We start from the raw sequence: 17,453 nt of genomic DNA, 5'->3' as shown, positions 1-17,453 counted from the left end.
TTTGCTTCCCTCCTGCCAAGGTCAGGCTGTGCCTCCCCTTCTGGCTCCATTTGAGTCACAAAAAGTTCCATTTCCTCTTACATTGCGCGTGCTGTGGTTACAACTGTTGACTCCACCGAACATAGGATCCAGGCCTAGAAGGGAAGCCTCTTGCCCTGGGAAGAGCAAAGGGGTTCTTGATACCCTAGCCAGCCTTGCTTCACCAGGGCATGCATCCCTGCTGCCTAGCTTTTGTACCATGCTAAGATTCAAAGGGGTGGTTCAGGTATGGCCTGTTTGTTCACTGGAGTGGAGAAGTCACAGGGGATTCCTGTCTCTGAGGCCTGCAGATGATTCTGATGGAATTTCTCAGGGTGATTTGGGCCTGGGGCAGGTAGGGTGATGTGTAGGAGGGAAGTGCTCTGTGAAGCACGTGCTGGCCCATGTTTCTATCATTAGACTGTTCCTTTCTGTTTGCTTTTTCAATTCCCCATGGGTCTATAAACTCTCATGCTGCAGAAAGAGGAATCGCTCTATTCTGGTCAAGCAGCTGATTCTCAGTGCAGTGGACCATGGTGGCAACCAGCTGGGCGGAGAAACATGGCAGTGGGTGTGTTCTGCTTACATGGTGAAGTCAGAAGCTGCATTGATGGGATGAGGGCAGCACAGGAGAAACTTCAAAGCACCCCACGGAGGGTGGTCACTGCACTTTTGGCTATTAACTGAGTCGGAGAAGGTTCTTCCTGGAGTCCAGCTTCCAGTCCCCTAGATTAGTAACCATACTGGTACCCTTGATGGTAGGGCTACAGCAGTCTCCATGATATCTGGGCACTAACGAGCTACTGGGCTGCAGTGTCAAATTTCCATTGCAAAACTCCCCCCTGGCATTGTGCAATGCACAGCCTGTCCAGACATATTCAGGAGCCATGGTTGTGAGTCTTGTCCAGTAATTATGTAAGCAAATGGGAGTCAGTCTGTTTCCATGCCCCCATTCAAAAAAATAGGGCAGAAAAAGGCCGAGTCTCCCCAGGGGCACAGACTGTCCTTGGAGTAAGATATTGATGAGGCCGGATACCTACCAGCAGGGCTTACACAGTGCACAGGACACAGGAAGCCCTTGACAAATATCCATGCATTGAATGAACAAGTGGGCACACAAGCTACTGAAGAAAGGGCACGTGTGACTTGGTCATGACTGCCTGCTTTATCACCGTAAAAAGAGGACCTCACATTTGTGTTATGTCCATCCCGCGGCAGATGGGCAGTGAGCGACAGTTGGAGGTGAACTGTGAGCTGCTGCTAGCGACCTGGGAGAGAGAATTATGGGAACTGAGAAGTGTGACCTGGTCTTTGATCGTTGTCCCACATTCCACCACCATTACAACTGGGAAAATGAAAAACGGGTCAGTTCAGGAAGCCAGGCGCAGAGGCCATCGTGCCAGGCTGTGCTTCAGAATACTGGTCCCCTGAGTTCACATCCAGAGGACTTCACAGCTCCCCTTCCCCTTTAGGGGTCACTCGGGGTCCACAAAAGGAGTCTCTCAGAGCAGAGCATGGGTGTGGATACAGCTCAGGCACGGTCGCCTAAGGCCAGCCATGAGTGCTGGGAATGGGAGGAAGGGAAACAAAAGGAGGGGCTTGTACTCCCAACTGTTGCCAGGATTATAATGTCATGACTAAACCTCTTCGGAGCTCCGACAGGCCGCTAGCCACTTTCCTTGGGCCTAGCGCTTCCCTTCCCACGATGTGGCATGATCTCGTGCTTCCCCACAACCAAGACACTGGTATGGATGCTGGGCAGTGGGCAGGCGAGACACACACTTACCATAGATGCCAGTGCTCAGTCTCAGGGTCTAGAGCGATAGGAAAAAGCCTCTGGGCTACCCAGTCCGACAGCCTCCAACCAAGGCACATGCCTGAGCAGTGCATCTGTAGGTGCCTGGGATTTGGCAGCCGTTGTCTTTTAATCTCAAGCAGTTAGGGATGCCCCCTTAAATACCAACATAAGGACTGAACGATGAATCAGGGGCACTTAGCCATGCTTTCAGAGCCCTTAAGTCTGCTATTTTTGTTACTTCTTACACAGAAAACTTGCTATGTGCTTTTTACCTAAACTCTCAGAAAGGTTTTTAAAGACTGAAGATGTGTGTCATCCCAATTCTCTGTGGATGAAAGACAACCTGGGGGCTGGGTGGCTGCTATTGGCAGCTTCATTCCTGCGGTTGTAACAAAGAGGCCAGGCCTATCCGTTGGCCACCGAGTTGATCTCTGGGTGGAGGGGAGTGTGGGGCTACAACTGGAAGGCAACCCTAAGTTCCCTGACAGACTTTCAGTAGATCAACAAGGGAAGTGCTTCCGAGGACTTCTCCCTGACCAGAGTCTCCACATTTACCTCTACTGGAGGGCTCAACTTCCACTCCATGTGCACACTGACCAACCTTCCATCCTGTCTTGGATCCTCCCAGAGACTGATTCTGGCTTCTGGCTTCCGGTCCATACACTTTTCCTTATGCCCTGTGGCCACAGTGTTAAAAACCCAGATTCCAGAGGCCCAGAGCTGTATTGTCAGCCATTCATCTGGGCTCTCACTGCTTCTCATTCGTTCATTTGTTTTCACTCAGTCATCTCTCCTCCAAATAAATACTCATTATTTCCTATGTCTTTGGTACGTCTCAGAAAAATCTAAAGTGTGGGCTCAGCTTTCTGGATGCTCTTGTTCCATTTCATGAGCTTGCCATGATAGAGGAATGAATCATTAAGTCCTAGGGAGGAAAGCAGGCACTGGGGAGACGCCAAAATCAAAAGTCAAAGCCAATCACTCTTTCTGTCCTATGAATAGCCTGCTCCTGATCTGTGTGCTGGGTCCATAAACTCTTACCCCGCACCAGGAAAGACAAACTAAGATGAACTTAGGAGACAGAGAAGGCCTGCCATCCTAAGATATGAGGGGCAGTGCCTAGGGCCCCAGGCTGCATACGCCATTGTCTGTGTCATCTCAGGAGGACCCTGGGAGGAGATATGCTTATTGCGTGCATGCTAAACATTAGGTATTTTTCTAAGCAGCAAAGGGGAAAAAGAGTTCAGATACCCTAGTCCTCTTTGCAGCAGATGAGTATCTACTATAGCCTGTGAAAATCAGTATTAAAACCATTCTTAGGCTGGTGAGATGGCTCAGTAGGTAAGGTGCTTGCCGCCAAGCCTGACAACCTGAGTTCAATTCCCAGGACACACATTCTGGAAGAAGAGAATTGACTCCTTTATGTTGTCCTCTAACTTCCAGAGCACATGTGCTTCCATACCCTGACCATATGTACATAAAATAAATTAATTAAAGTGCAATAAAAATTAAAAAAAATAAAAATCCTTCTCTTTGTGTATCTGTCTTGCTCTGTACGCAGTGACCATGTCAGGATAGCCAAGGGACAATGTGACAAGTCAGCCAATGGCAGTGTTGTGGGTAGAAGCTGAGACTGATAGGGCTGCCCTTAGAGTCCAGTGATGGGGAAAACCTCCCCCAGGAACTGAATGATATGCCAAGCTCAGTCAGTGACATGAACCCTGGCTCTGGGTAATTCTTGACAATACCTTCTGCAGATGAGAACACTGACCATATCGTCTAGAAAAGGAGCCTGCTGTGACTACCGTATTGAAAGGCCAAACATGGAACATCTCCGAGGTCCACTCTCATCAAACTACGTTTATTGGTGGCAGAGGGGTCTGAGCAAGGCAGTGCAGGGCAGGTGACAGAGGTGAACAAGACCCTCACCTTGACTGAGCTTACCAGAGAGGCTGGATGGAAAGAGAAAGAAGCACTGTCTGAGAGGAGCCAGGTATGAAAAGGCCACATCAATTGGACCGTAAAGGACAGGAGGCTTCTGCCTAGCTGACAAGAGCCAGGTGTTCTGGTTCAGTGTGGCTTTGTGTGACTTTGAGGAGTCTCTAAGTATGAATAAATAGGTATGAGAGGCTTGAGGGACTTTTGACTCTCAGAAGATGCCCCGATATGATCCAGTAGGCCAGACCATGGCATGTGAGGTTGAGCTGAAGGCCATGGGTTGCAGAAAAGTGAGGGTAGAGGCCAGTCTTAGAGCAATGGGAGCAGAGAACCCTGCAGAAAGGGGCTATTTTTCTGTAGGGCAGAAATGGGAGGGGTGAGGAGAGACAGGGAAGGGCTGGGACACAGATCACAGGAGTGTTCAGGACATGAGCCAGAAGCACTTGGAGCTGCACCTGGAAGATGGGAACACAGAACGTACACAGAACTTAGAGGAGACGTGCAGTTAGCAGTGGAGATTCAGGCCTAGAGTGGGGAAGAAATCACCTGCAGCTGACCTGGAAGGGAGCCTGTCTCGGAGCCTGTTGTTGACGTTTGGTCTGTTGCTATATGTTGTAATGCTAAATACTGGCCCCCAAGATCTAGTTGCCCCTGATGAGGAGATCTTTAGGGACAAGGAAATCCTCACCCACACCAATTAATTCAATGTAACCTTGCAATTTAAAACTATTGGTTGAATAAAAATGCCTACAGCTTATAGCTGGGGGGAATAGAAGTAGGCGGGGCTTCACTTGCCTGGCTTGGGGTCTGAGGAGAAACCACCAGGGAGGGCAGGGAGGTGAACAGAAGAGAAAGTTCTATGGGATAGGTGGATGGTTAGCACATGGCCATGAGGGTCGGCCAGTGGGAGCAAGAGCAGTCCAGGTGGAATGTGGCAAGTGATATCTCAGGGTTATTGACAGGGAAGTAGACAAAATAGCATAGAGGGCTGATATCTAGTGCTTTTAAGGCTAATTATAAATATAAAGGTTTTGTCTTTTATTTGGGAACTGAATTACCTAAAGTGGGGTAGAAACCCCCAATTAAATTTTACTAAACAGAGTATTCCCAGTTAACAGCAAGTACTATATAGAGAGGGTAATGGTATAGGGAGTGGTAAACCATTCCCAGGGTCCACAGAACCTCAGCAGGTCCTGCCCTGGCCCTTGTAGTGTTGCCTACAGGTAGACTCATGCATGCATGGGTATACATACACACATGCACATGCAGAAGCAGATAGTAGCATAGTTCATTTCATCATTCTATTCTGGGCCGTGATGCTGGAGCCCAGCTCCCCTGTAGTCTATCTCAGAGGGCCTTGTCTCAGGAGGCTTCCAAAAGGCTGATGCTGACAGGCAAAGACAGACTAAAATTATGCCAGGAAATTAAGAGCCTAGAGGCTCCACTTTCACCCCTTGGACTCTGTGGCAGAGTCCCTCTCCAGAAACCCACCCTGTCCCATTACATAGAACCATGGGAGCCTGCAAGAAGAGACAAGATTCCCTTCTACACACTTGTGATCAGGTGAGGCCAAGGCAACCCAGCAAAGGGCCCCAACTCTCTCCATACCCACTCCCCTGTGGGACAAGAACCACAAGTAAGCTTGGAAAAGCCCTGAGACGGTAGGAATGAGTACTAAGGGATTAGAAACTTGTCATGGTACTATAGGCCTATAATTTGAACTACTCATGAGGTTGGGCAGGAGAATTAGAAGTTCAAAGTCTACTCAGGCTACAGAGCAAGTTTCAGGCCAGCCTAGGCAATTTAGAGCAGATTCTGTCTCAAAATGAAAGGTAAAAAAAGGTCTGGGAATATAGCTCAGTAGAATGTTTATCTGACATGTACAGCGTCCTACGTTCAATCCGTAGACCTTTGAAAAACCACAGGGAAGAGTAAGAAAACTGACCCCAGTGATGGGGAGGTGACCACCTAAAGTGGTTTTGTTAAGAAGAAGACATTTATTGTGACAGCAAGGTCTCAAGTAGAAAATGACTGGTCTATGAAATTTAGGGCTTAAGAGGAGTAATTTTAAAATAGAAATGCAACACAGGTCTTGTAAACTGTGGCATGCCCTGCCCTGGCAAGTTGTAGGAGAGGCAAAAGAGAGTCCAGCCACAGCTCAGGGACCTTTCGAGCACAGGTTCTTATGTGTAAGAATCATCCGACTGCCAAGCTATATCCACAGGCCTCATTATCATTTTATATTCTGAGTCAAGGTCTTAGAAATTGCCCAGATTAGCCTTGAACTCATTCTTTAGCCTGGGCATACCTGCCTTGAACTTGGGATCTTCCTGCTTCAGCCTCCTCCACAGTTGGGATCACAAGGCTGTACCAACTTGGGCTTCAGTGGCTATTTCTGATACACTATGGCTCCAGACAGTGTTCTGGGTCAAAACAGAATTAGCAGGCGGGTGGTGACCGTGGAGAGGAAGAAAGGTGACCCTGGCATCCATATGCATGTATCAAGAGAAAACGGCAGGCCTCTCTGCCCACGGCTCCGCCCCACAGGCACATGCCCTGCTCCAGGCACCAGTGATAGAGGACAGACTCATTCACAATCCAATTTGTTATAGTTCCACCTTCCAGAGCGAGAGGGAGGCGAAATAAAAAAAGAAGAAATCCCATTATCTTTATCTGTCCTTCCCATCAGCCAGCAGAAAATGCAAACGGGGGAGAGACAGCTGCCATGAACTCTTTATATTTCACTCAGAAGAGGGTGTATCTTTTATTCCATACAGGGATTTCTTATTTGAAAAAAAAATATATCCTTTCAGAATGACCTCAGCGGCAGGACGGCCTGGGTGGCAGAGTTCCAGGGGTTGTATTGACAGAGCATTGAAGAAGAATCTCTGGAGGTCACAGGCAGTAACCGAGGGAGAAGAAAGGCCTATGGAGGCGCCTACAGGGAGAAGATGGGTCCTCTCTCCATCTCTTTGCTGTGTGCTATAGGCCTTGGTACTGTGCCTCACTGGGCTGCTCATTCCCTATTTGTTGAAGGCAAACATTCTTCTTCCCTCTGGCGAGTAGACGGAGGTATCAAGAAGAGTTCGTTAGCTCACAGAGAAAAATGTCCTATGCTGAGAAGTGATGAGCTTCTCTTAATCTCCTACTTTCCTAGTCACTCCTGGCAGGGCATTACAACAGATATGAAAGATGGACAGGTTATTGAAGAGTTGAGATTCAAACAAATCCCTGGTGGTGAACTGATGGGGCCAGCTCATATACTCAGGGTGGGGCGCCACCTTGACACTGTGCTTTCAGAACCCTACTCTCTTAAAACATCTGTCTGTGATTATCTTTCCTTCCATATATTCTATACAGCCCAGGCAGACACTGCATTCTTTGCTTTGGGTCCTGTGATGGCGATTTTATGTGTCGCCTTGGCAGGGTTTTAATACCCAGCCACTTGGAAAAACATTATTCAGCCTGTATGTGAGATGTGGCTATGTAAGATGAGCATTTAAATCCAGGGACTTGGGGTAAAGCAGATTACTCTCTAGAATGTGGGTGGGCTTCTTCCAATTGGTTGAAGATCTATAGTGAGCAAATGCTGGCCATCCCCGAGACAGAGGGAGTTCTACATGCAGATGACCATATGCTCTTCCCTGGGCCTCCAGACTTCTAGTGTATCCTGCAGGATTTGGACAGATTGGACTTGCTGGCTTCCAAAATCATATGGTCAATTATGTACAAGATGCAGAGGCAACCCCCATTACACACACACACACACACACACACAAACACACACACACACACACACCTACCTCAACTTACCCAGAGCTGTGCCCAGATAAGCCCATCATAAGTGAAACTTATGATAAGTAAAAAATTTACCCTAGCATAGCTCAGCTTAAACACACGAGAGCACTTACATATAGAGTCTACAGTTGGGCCAAGTCATCTGACCAAAGCCTGCCCTTTCTTATGTGATGAAGACCTCCTGTACAGTGTAGAACATACCACTGGCGGTGAGCAATAGAACACTGAATGGATATGCTCTATCCCACTGTACACTGGGATATTGGCTCTGTTGCCCTTGGATCCCTGCCAGTCACAACTGCCCACATAGTTCCTTTAACGTCTGGGTCTGGACAAAGCTCATGTAGAGATGAAGGGAATGCTGGGAGGACTCCAACCCAAGCAGCCATGAGGAGATGTGAGGGGGACAGCGGCTACAGGCTGGGCTGCTGGGAAGATGAAAGTTATTTCATGTCAGGGAGAGGTATGCTGGGATAGATTTCTTTAGGATAATAGAGGTATCAGACTGTCTTCTTTCTTCAGTCTGGGACAGGAGCTGGTCATCTGGGAAGAAGCAGCAGCTTGTGTGAGACGCCCTTCTCTGTGAGAGCAAGAGGCTCAAGGAGAAGAAGTAGTGGGTGCTTTGCCCAGCATGGGATGACAAGACTTCGCCCAGTCTGTGTGCCAGGTGGCCAGGTGACCCTTGGCATAGATTGATTTGTGGTGACAATGACATCTCCCTTTATCCCTTGATTTAAGCTTTCAAAGCACGTTCATCTACATGGACAATTCACCTCACCTCCCTCTCCTGACAAGGACAGGTATGGAAATGACTTTTAGCTCTCTGAGGAGGCTTCATTTTCTATGCTTTGCAACTAGTTTTGGTCTGAAGAAAAACAGAATTTGGGGGCTGCTGCAAACTCTTGCTTTAATCGGAAAGAAAGAAAGAAAGAAAGAAAGAAAGAAAGAAAGAAAGGAAGGAAGGAAGAAAGAAAGAGGGAGGGAGGGAGGGAGGAAGAAAGAGGGAGGGCTGGAGGGGGAGGGAGGGAGGAAGAGAGAAAGGAGGGAGGGAACCCTGGGTTAAGAGATAAAATGGGGTTGAACACGAGGCCCTTGGGAAGACACAGCAGGAACCCACTTCTCCTGGGACATATCTTGGGTTCACACTGGTGAGATTGTGAGTCCTGAGTTTACACTGGTTTATGCATCCCCACTGTAACCTCCTTGCTACAGAGTGGTGTAGCTCCTTTGGGGCAACCCTAAGAACACCAAAATGTGAGAGGAAGTCTGCTCTGGACACTTGGACATGAACTACCACAGGGTGTATGAGAGACCCACTCTCTTGGAGGGAAGTAGACTTTCTTGGGCCTCTGTAGCCTGTTGGTTAAGAGTACAACCACCTTCTGGTGGGGCCTGGGATTAAGCATCTCTCAGGCTCCCTTCTCTCCTAAAGGATGTGGGAAAAAAATGACTTCTTTAGATACTGCAGCCTCTGTTCAAGATGAGTACCGCCTGTGGTTGTGAGACATGCTACAAGAGACACACTATATTTCTTCACTGGAGACATATTTGATCGGTTTGTATCCTCTGAAGCAATTCTCTAAAACTAGTGTTTCCTTCCGTCTCCCACATACAGGCTTGGAGGTCTCTAGGAAGGGAAGATCAGTCATAAGCAGTAGTCATTACCCCAACCCAGTCTCTCCAGGATAGCCAGCTGGTACAGGAGGGACACAGTTCCTCTACTTGGAGTCTGATGTGAAACACTGGTCCTACCTTTCTTAACTCCATCAGGCCTGAAGCTCACACAGTCACCCACTGACTTTTAATGTATCAGAGAAGCTACTCCCTTGTAGCTACTGAGTTGTTCTTAAGTGGAATAGGCTTGCCGCCTTAGAAAGTCACCATGTTCTCAAGCACAGGACACACTCAGGACTCCCTTTACCTTCCAGCACCCCTACTCTCCATCACCTCTTCCCAGGCCTCCACTCTCTTCAAAGATACTGATGCGAGGAGCTGAGGGGTGGCCCCATCCTGGGCCCATAGATAAAGTAAGAAAAGGAATGTGGGCGCTTCCTGGTTCTCCCACTCATTAGAGAGGGCTCTGGAACGGTTTGAGAGATTAGCACCAAAGCCTTCTATACTGGAGCCATTTCATTCCCCTCTGGCTCTACAGCAGAGGCCTTTGCTCTATTTGTCTATGTGGCCACTCATGACAGCAGACATAGGTTAAATGTATATAGTCATACACCCGAGTTCTAGGGACTGGTGCCCTGGGATACATGCATGGATATATATATATATATATATATATATATATATATATATATATATATATATATATATATTCATGTCCCCTGCCGCAAAGCCTTAGAGACACTTGGAGACACTACTGCAAGAGGTGCATGGGATCCTTCTGTACAGATCTAGTCATAAGCCTAGTGGAAGGAGACAGGGTTGAGAGGGGATATCAGACATTCAAGGAGCTAACAGAACTTCCCGAGCCTCGAGATCTTTAGGCACCAGAACATGGCTGGAAGTGTAAGTCGGAGGGAGGGGTGAAAATCACCACCCTGGATTTGAGCAAAATCATAGAAGCCCATCTGTCCTATTCAGCTTAGCGGAAGCCAGCTTAGAGGCCAGATGGATGCATAGGGCTTCTGAGGGTCTTTCACCCTGCCCCCATGTTGTCAGGAGTCAACACTCTCCTTATGCCTGGAATTCATAAAGATCCACAGCCAGCCAGTGTCCTTAGCAGCACTTTCCCTCTCCCAGGGTCCAGCTACACCACATGAAAAGCTTTCAATGCGTCACCCCTACTGAACTCTCATTGTGAAGTAGTTGCTGTTACCATCTCTACCTCATAGGCAAAGAAAGGAAGGTACAGAGAGTTTAAGTAATTTGGACAAGGTCACACAGCAAGGACTTAGGGACACCCGGCCTCAGAGCCAAGTGCCACAAACAATGCTGGAGTTGACTTTTTTCCATCCTGGTTTCCTCAGAGCCTCCTCCAGAGGACATGCCCTGCATGATGTTCTTCTGAGCATTCAGGCAAAGTGCAACCGCCTCTGGGTGGCATGCCTTGTTTATAATACAGGCTACCTCTCCATGGAACACTGAAATACAGCATCACCCTTCTCCGCAGCAGGCCGTCCTATCTCATTTTTCTCAGTTCTCTTTCTCTATCCTCCATGGCTGACCCAGATCCCTCAAGCACTGAGTATTCAGCAAAAATTATAGGCGCAGCACAGAGGGGAGGGAGAGCCTAGAGGGAACCGAGGCAGTGTCAAGACCTTGGCCACAGGGACTTGGAAGAGGAGCTTTGCCCTTATATCCCTGCATTCAGATATGACATTTGCAAATCCTGGCCCTCAGCCACTCAAAGCACCACAGAGACATTCCCTAACAGGAGGGTTCACCAACAGATGGCCTAGTGACCTTTGGCCCCTCTTTCGTTTGAGGCTCGGGGATCTGCTTCCACCAATTCCAAGCAGACTGTAACAGCAAACCCAGCCTGCCTGCCTCCATCCACTGCTCCTGCTCTGTTCCCTGAAGCCCAGACCTATCTACTGCTGACCCGAGAAGCAGGAGCTGACCGTGACCAGCCTCTGGGACAGCTCTGGAGATTGGCTCTCTTACCCAGGTCCATGTCTGCAGCTTTGGGCCGATGGGAGCATGGAACATTCTTGAAGATGGCGTCTAGGATCTTCTCCTTGACCTGAGTGATTGTGTCACAGTTGAGGATCTTCACTGGGACCTCTGGGCTGTTAGCGTTATCTGGACTGACACAGCTCAGGACCTGAGGGTGACAGGGAGAGGTCACATGGATGAGAACGGTGGGAAGGGCTCCCAGATCCCAACAGCACCCTGAGATCCTCCATGAATGACTTCTCTCCATGATGGGATCTGAAGGGGTCAGGGCAACTCCATCCTGTCCAGAGAGAGATGGGATGAGACCATGTCTTCAACATCACTGCAGGATTATAAACTGCACACTTAATTATAACTGCACACTACTAGGACAGATGCTCAGATTTCTCAAAGGGAACAACAGTATTCTACAAAGAATGATGCCATGCTATAATGGGAGGGAGGGATGGTCTGTAACAAGAACAACATAGAAGCATGCACATGTGTGCAGTCTCTCCTATACACCTTTGTGTAGGGTGGCACCCCATCAACACATTGAGATCCTTACCCACTCCAACTCCACATCTACGAGTCGCCCTTCATTGTTCCTCTAATACGCAATCACCTCTCTCTCTCTCTCTCTCTCTCTCTCTCTCTCTCTCTCTCTCTCTCTCTCTCTCTCTCAACTCTCTCTCTCCCTCCCCCTCTCTACCCCCCTCCTCTCTCTTATACTCTCACACACATGCTCAGTATTAATGAGAAACTGAGCTCCTGTTTTAAAAGATTTAATAGCCTTGGTTGGTTTGGGAAGTGTTTCAGGATGATTGGAGGCTGCTGGATCTATTAGGACTTAATATATTCTTTAAGTATAAAAAGGTGCCTTTTAAAAAGCCACAGTTGCAGGCCCCTGAGTGGCCTCCCTGGCTGTGAACCTGAAGCCCTGGTCAGGGGATGAGGCCACTGCTAATGCAGGGCTTCTACGTTCAGAAAGAGGCGAGCAAAATAAAACTGCTTCACCAGCTGCTTGCCTCCTTAAATGCTGTCCGCTAGCTATCCTTATGGTGTGCTTGCTCTTTCTATATTGCTTTGGGGGTTCTCTGGGTAGATGCCAGTGGAAGAGGAAGGGAACTATGGGGTACAGGAATGACCAGTGGTGTGTAAGAGCCAGGCAGAGAGGTCTGGGTGTTGTGGGAGTTGAAGCCAGATGTGCTGCTGTTCTGGGTCTCCAACTACTCTGTCTGTAAAGCCTGAGCACTCTGGGTCCCCTGCCTTTTTGGAACTTAACTCCCCAGAGGCCCCTCCCAGTAACCATTTCCCAACATCCCCATCTGGCTCGCAGAACCAGACACCAGCCCTCCTCCTGCTCCATGTGGTGGTAATCAGAACCCTGGCCCCGGACTCCTGCCTCTCATTAGCAGCTACTATGAGCACAAATGGGGAACATGCTTATTCCATTAAGAGGAAGGGGGAAAAAACAAGCCTAAATCCATTTTTAAAAAAATCTACTCTCACCTTCAAAATGTCCTGAACTGAAAATATGGGAGGCTGGGCCTCTGAGCTAAAATTTCTGGACGGGTCAGCCAATCCTCCTCTCCTAAGAACCGTCCATATCCCTCCCTCCTGCTCCGACTGCCATATTGTCCTTTTGCCAGGCCATTGATGGGCAACTTAGCCTTCTCTAGGCAGCAAAATGGCTTTGTCTGAACTCTTTTCCCAGAAGAACCATGGAGCAGAGGTTGATACTTAAGGTTGATCTGTCTTAGCATGCCTCAAGGCCAGCACTGATCCTTGAGAGGAAAAACATTTACCCACAAAGGACAAGGTCCCAGACTCAGAAACATGTCTTCTACTCCTGGCTCTTAAGTGCTTCAGAATCCTCTACCTGGTGCTTTCTCTGAAGGTTCCTAGAGAGGCTCTAGCCATCTGGTGGTGTCGCCAGGAACATTTAACATTCTATTAGGTTCCTGGGAAGGAGAGTGGCACTCTAGTAGGCTCCTGGGGGAATATCTAGACAGCTAGTGGGCTCCCGGGGGACACACATCTAAAACTCTGGCAGGTAACCGGAATGTATCTTATACTCTAGCCAGTCCCTAGGTAACCTACCAAGCATCTTGTCCTCTGGCAGGTAACCAGGTGAGTGTCTAACACTCCAGCAGGCTCCCTGGGAATGTGGGTCCTGGAACACTACTGTGGTTGTACTAACTCAAGCTCCAGCAGGACAAGGTCACTGCTACCAAACTCAGGGCTCCTGGGGTTCCTCCAGTCACTGCACACCCCCACAGTTCCCAATTCTGCATTTGACTTGCTTTGTCTGTCCTGGTGCAGGACCTTTTTCCTGCATCATTGAATGGAGTGTCCCCTTCAGATGTAGGAACACCCTTTCTAACCATCCTACCAACTCCAAGCGAAATAGTCTTCCCATCACTCTCACGTTCCAGATGTTTCCAACTTAACAAATAGTCCTCCAGGCCCACTCAATTCTTCACACTCTCTATAAGTCTGTCACTTGACACGAGCTGGGCATAATCTTTTGGCTTGTGGAGTAAAGGTTGCTGCAATTTGGGGACAGAGTATGATTGTGCTCATAATGCATTGTGTTGCAAGGGGGTGGCATAGGGTGGAACCAGAAACGTTTTAAACGTATTTCTCTCACTAAGAAATCCATTCAAGCCTCTCTTTCTGGAAGGGTGTCTTCCCTCTGCCATTTTTATTGTAGTCTGTGACTTTCTCCTATGAGCTGGAAACTGAGAGGGAGCAGAAGCCCAGCAGTCTGTGTCTTTGGGTTCTCAGGTAGTCAATCTGTTGGGATTCTGGGCCCCTTAGAAAGATGGGAATGGGGAAACCCGAATGGACGTCCAGCTTTGTTCTGAGATCTCCCTACCCAGCCATAGCATCTGAACATGTTTGTGTGAGCGTCTGTCCCTATCAGCATGACCTCCACCCTCACCCCTGCTGGCCCTTGACTACTCAATTCAGCACCTGTCTGGAACCACACCCATGTACCAGCTGAAGAATCACTGAGCCACAGCTAAACCCTGGTACATGGGCCACAGGAAACAGAGGTGGGCTCACACAGGAGAGCACCTGCCTGGGCCCCACAGCAGATAAAGTTGGAAAAGTGGTTTGTTCGGCATTTTTGTCGTTCCTGCCTCAGAAGAGAGCTGACCTACCATAGCTAAGGGAAGCAGTGGTGATACTCACCAGGGTCTTATATTCAATCTGCTGCCGGATGAGCTTGTCCTCACTTAGTGAGTAGCGAGCCTCTCCTGTGATGGCATCGATAGGGCCTTTCTCCATCTGCTGCTTGATGGCACAGAACAGGGAGAAGAGGGGCTCCCCAGCACACTCCTGCACCAGAGAAGAATCCCACTATCAGAGCTTGGGGATCAAAGGTAGGCAGGGCACACCCCACTGTTCTGGCTTCCCTGACTGCTTCCTGGCTGCCTTTCTCTATTTCCTCTGCCCTTCCTTTCTTCCTTCCTCCCCTCCTTTCTGTTCTTTGTCCTACCCCACCACATCTGCTTCCTCTGTGAACCAATTAGGAAGCCGAGGTTGGTCTGCTGAAGCTGGTGACTGAAAGCCCAGCAGCTCTGCTCTTCCACCCCCCACCCCAGGCACATCCTCTGCTTATCTGCAGCCTCGTGCCTTACGTGCCTGCCCTAGGACCTTTAATCAGCTTCTGTAAGTCTGGTACTAGGAGGAAGAAGAGGATGCTGGGTAGGGGGGAAGAGGGCACCGGGAACTTACAGGTGAGTTGTGCTCAACTAAAAATGGGAATTTAGCTTCCGACCACATGGAACTGTCTCAGTGGTACATCTGCTTCTCACTTGGGAGGAACTAGCCACAGAGGGTGCTGTTTCTGCAGTTAGGACCAGACAGGGAGCTCTCTTCCATGCAGTTCCCTGACAATAAAGGCCTGAATTTCTTGTGGACTGGATGCAGCAGGCTCCATAAGAAAGGGCACAGTAGTTGTAAGATGTGGCAGGCTCAGGAGGTAAAGGCTTACACCCAGAGGAAGGAGGGCTGGGAATTGGTCCTCATTCCATCCTACCTTGAGGAACTTGTAGAGGAGGAAAGTGAACCAATTAGTCAACATCTTCTCGGCCACCGACTCCGTCCTGGCATCAGTCATAGAGGGGATGGGAGAAAGAGGACAAGAGGTGATTAGTCAGAGGCCATGGGCTGGATAGAGTGAGGGAGAACCTGCCAGGATCTTACTGATTTCTGTGTCTGGTAACCTAACACATAGGAGAGTCTTGCAGACTGCCATGCTCCAGGGTTGAGAACAGAGCTCTGTCTGGGAATCTGGAGCTTGGCATCTGGGGGCACATATGGCATATGTGGGGTCTTCCTTGTGGCATCCTATACCACTTCACAGTGATGGCTAAGGTCTTTACCTAAGCTGTCCAGTTGCTACTGGCCACACGTGGCTACTGCCTTGTGGGTCGGAGGAGCTGAAGTTTATCCACTTTAGTGAATTAGATTTGAGTCTTTACATTTGGTGGAAGCGTCCCCATTGGATAAAACCGCATTAGAAGAACTTGGGAGTGCATTGGCGGATGGGTCCCTATTGATAAGAAAGAAAGAAAGTACAGAACAGGAAACAGGGGGTACCAATTAGTTGGGACATCAGAAGGAAAGTGGCATAGGATAGAGAGACCAGGTATTTCATGTGAAGCCTTATCTAGACCCACAGCATTGGCAGCCACCCAGAGGAGGGCATAGCATTGTCCTATCTCAAAGGCCACTGCACACCTCTAAAGGAAAGCTTCTGCAATGGCCGGGCAGGGAATACGTATTGGAGTCTTACATGTCCGGACTCAAGCCTTCTTATTGTTTCCTTTTGTGAAAGTAGACGCCGTGGTGGCATTTTCGAGTCGGGCTGCACGCAGGCCACATTTCCAGTGCCCAGTAGTTACAGTGTCCAGGAGCAACTGAACAGCCTAGGTTGGAATTTGGGCTGAGAACACGACTAGCTCCAGAGACAAATTAGCCCATCCAGACAGGTTTGGTGGATTTAAATACACGATTGTTAGAAAATGCTGGTAACCAAAATCTCCAGGTGTCTAGACAGCTGTTGGTTGGCAGTGAAGCCAAGGAAGGGAAAGAAGGAAGAATACTGGAGGTTGGGGAGCAGCCAGTGGCAAGAAGAAAAGGAGAAAAGAGGGAGGGGACAGTGCAGGAGCATTCAGGGAGCACAAGCAGAAAATAAGGAGAGAAGACAGAGCCCCAGAGCGAGACCATGAGACCACGCCAGGAAGTTGTCAGTGGGAGGGCTAGCAGGCAGCGGCAACCCTAGAATTATGCCAGTGGGTGGCTACACAGCGAAGGTAAAACAAAAATCAAAATTATCTACCTTGCTGTTGGCAGAGCTGTGGGATTCTCCTCTGCACTGCAGCCTTTTGCAGCTGTGCACACAGGTGCCCCCTCCCCACCAGAGAAAGCTCAGGACAAACTGTTCGAAGACTAAGTCTATCTATCTGCCAGTCATGGTGAGCACTACTGAGGCCTGGAGTCTAACACAGAGACCATGGGCCAGAGGTCAGGCAGGATGGAGTGGTCTGAGCACAAAGATGGATGTGGGTGTTTTTTCATGGTGTTTTCTAATTGCAGATGTGCCGCACAGCTGGACATTGGATTAACAGCTAAGAAGAGAAGTGGTCACCCTTCAAGTGGATGCAAGCTGAGAATGGAGTGCCTGTGCTTTTTAACCAAGCCAAAGTCCCAGGGTAGGCAGGGCTGACACTTGTCTAACCTTATCGGTTTTCAAAACGTGCGGTAGGAACATATGTTATGGTTCAAAGGAGATATTTTCCACAAGTTCATATATTTGAACACTGGGTCCCTAGCTGGTAGCGACACTGTTTCGGAGGGTTATGGAACCTTTAAGAGGTGGGACCAGGCTGGAAGAAGTAAAGCCACTGGGCACAAAGCTGCCAAAATCTTGCTTACCGTAATGGCCTGTATTTCCTCAAACCATGGGCTACTTTCCTCAAACCACCCCTACTTTAATTTGCTTGTGTCAGGAGACTTGTCACAGACATAAGGGAACCTAACAGCATCTGACTTTGTACAGCAGTAAATCCTGAGCCTTTGTAGGGGGTCACGTCCTGTTTGCTGGACTGTCCTAAGTCAGTTGTCCTAAAACGCTTCACCTCCTGTTTCTCAAATGGGAAAACATGGTCAAATTACTTAATTCCCTGTTAATATGTAGGTTCCCATTAGGTCTGGGAAAGGCCCAAGTAGCTTTCTGTCTATATGCTTGCATGATCATGCTGCTCCTGCTGCTAGCTCA

At 48.8% G+C, this 17,453-nt stretch overlaps 1 protein-coding gene and 1 long non-coding RNA gene across 3 annotated transcripts in view; one reads left to right on the top strand and one right to left on the bottom strand.

The window, feature by feature from the left end:
* Plxna4 (plexin A4) overlaps positions 1–17,453 on the bottom strand; it is a 440,342-nt gene that overhangs the window by 23,046 nt on the left and 399,843 nt on the right. The window contains exons 23-25 of the mRNA XM_032906796.1: positions 15,210–15,276; positions 14,360–14,506; positions 11,168–11,327 (exon numbers count right to left, since the gene is read on the bottom strand). Coding sequence (XP_032762687.1) covers positions 11,168–11,327; positions 14,360–14,506; positions 15,210–15,276 — 374 coding nt within the window. The remainder of the gene's footprint in view (positions 1–11,167; positions 11,328–14,359; positions 14,507–15,209; positions 15,277–17,453) is intronic.
* The window catches only part of LOC116903990, a 133,031-nt gene that overhangs the window by 9,956 nt on the left and 105,622 nt on the right, over positions 1–17,453 (top strand). For both annotated transcript variants that reach the window (XR_004388321.1, XR_004388320.1), the window contains exon 2: positions 16,772–16,887. This is a non-coding gene — a long non-coding RNA (uncharacterized LOC116903990). The remainder of the gene's footprint in view (positions 1–16,771; positions 16,888–17,453) is intronic.

The sequence above is a fragment of the Rattus rattus genome, chromosome 6 (assembly GCF_011064425.1).
Source record: "Rattus rattus isolate New Zealand chromosome 6, Rrattus_CSIRO_v1, whole genome shotgun sequence".
NCBI classification, from domain to species: Eukaryota; Metazoa; Chordata; class Mammalia; order Rodentia; family Muridae; genus Rattus; species Rattus rattus.
The sequence above is the reverse complement of the archived record's forward strand: the minus strand, read 5'-3'. Positions and strand labels throughout refer to the sequence as shown.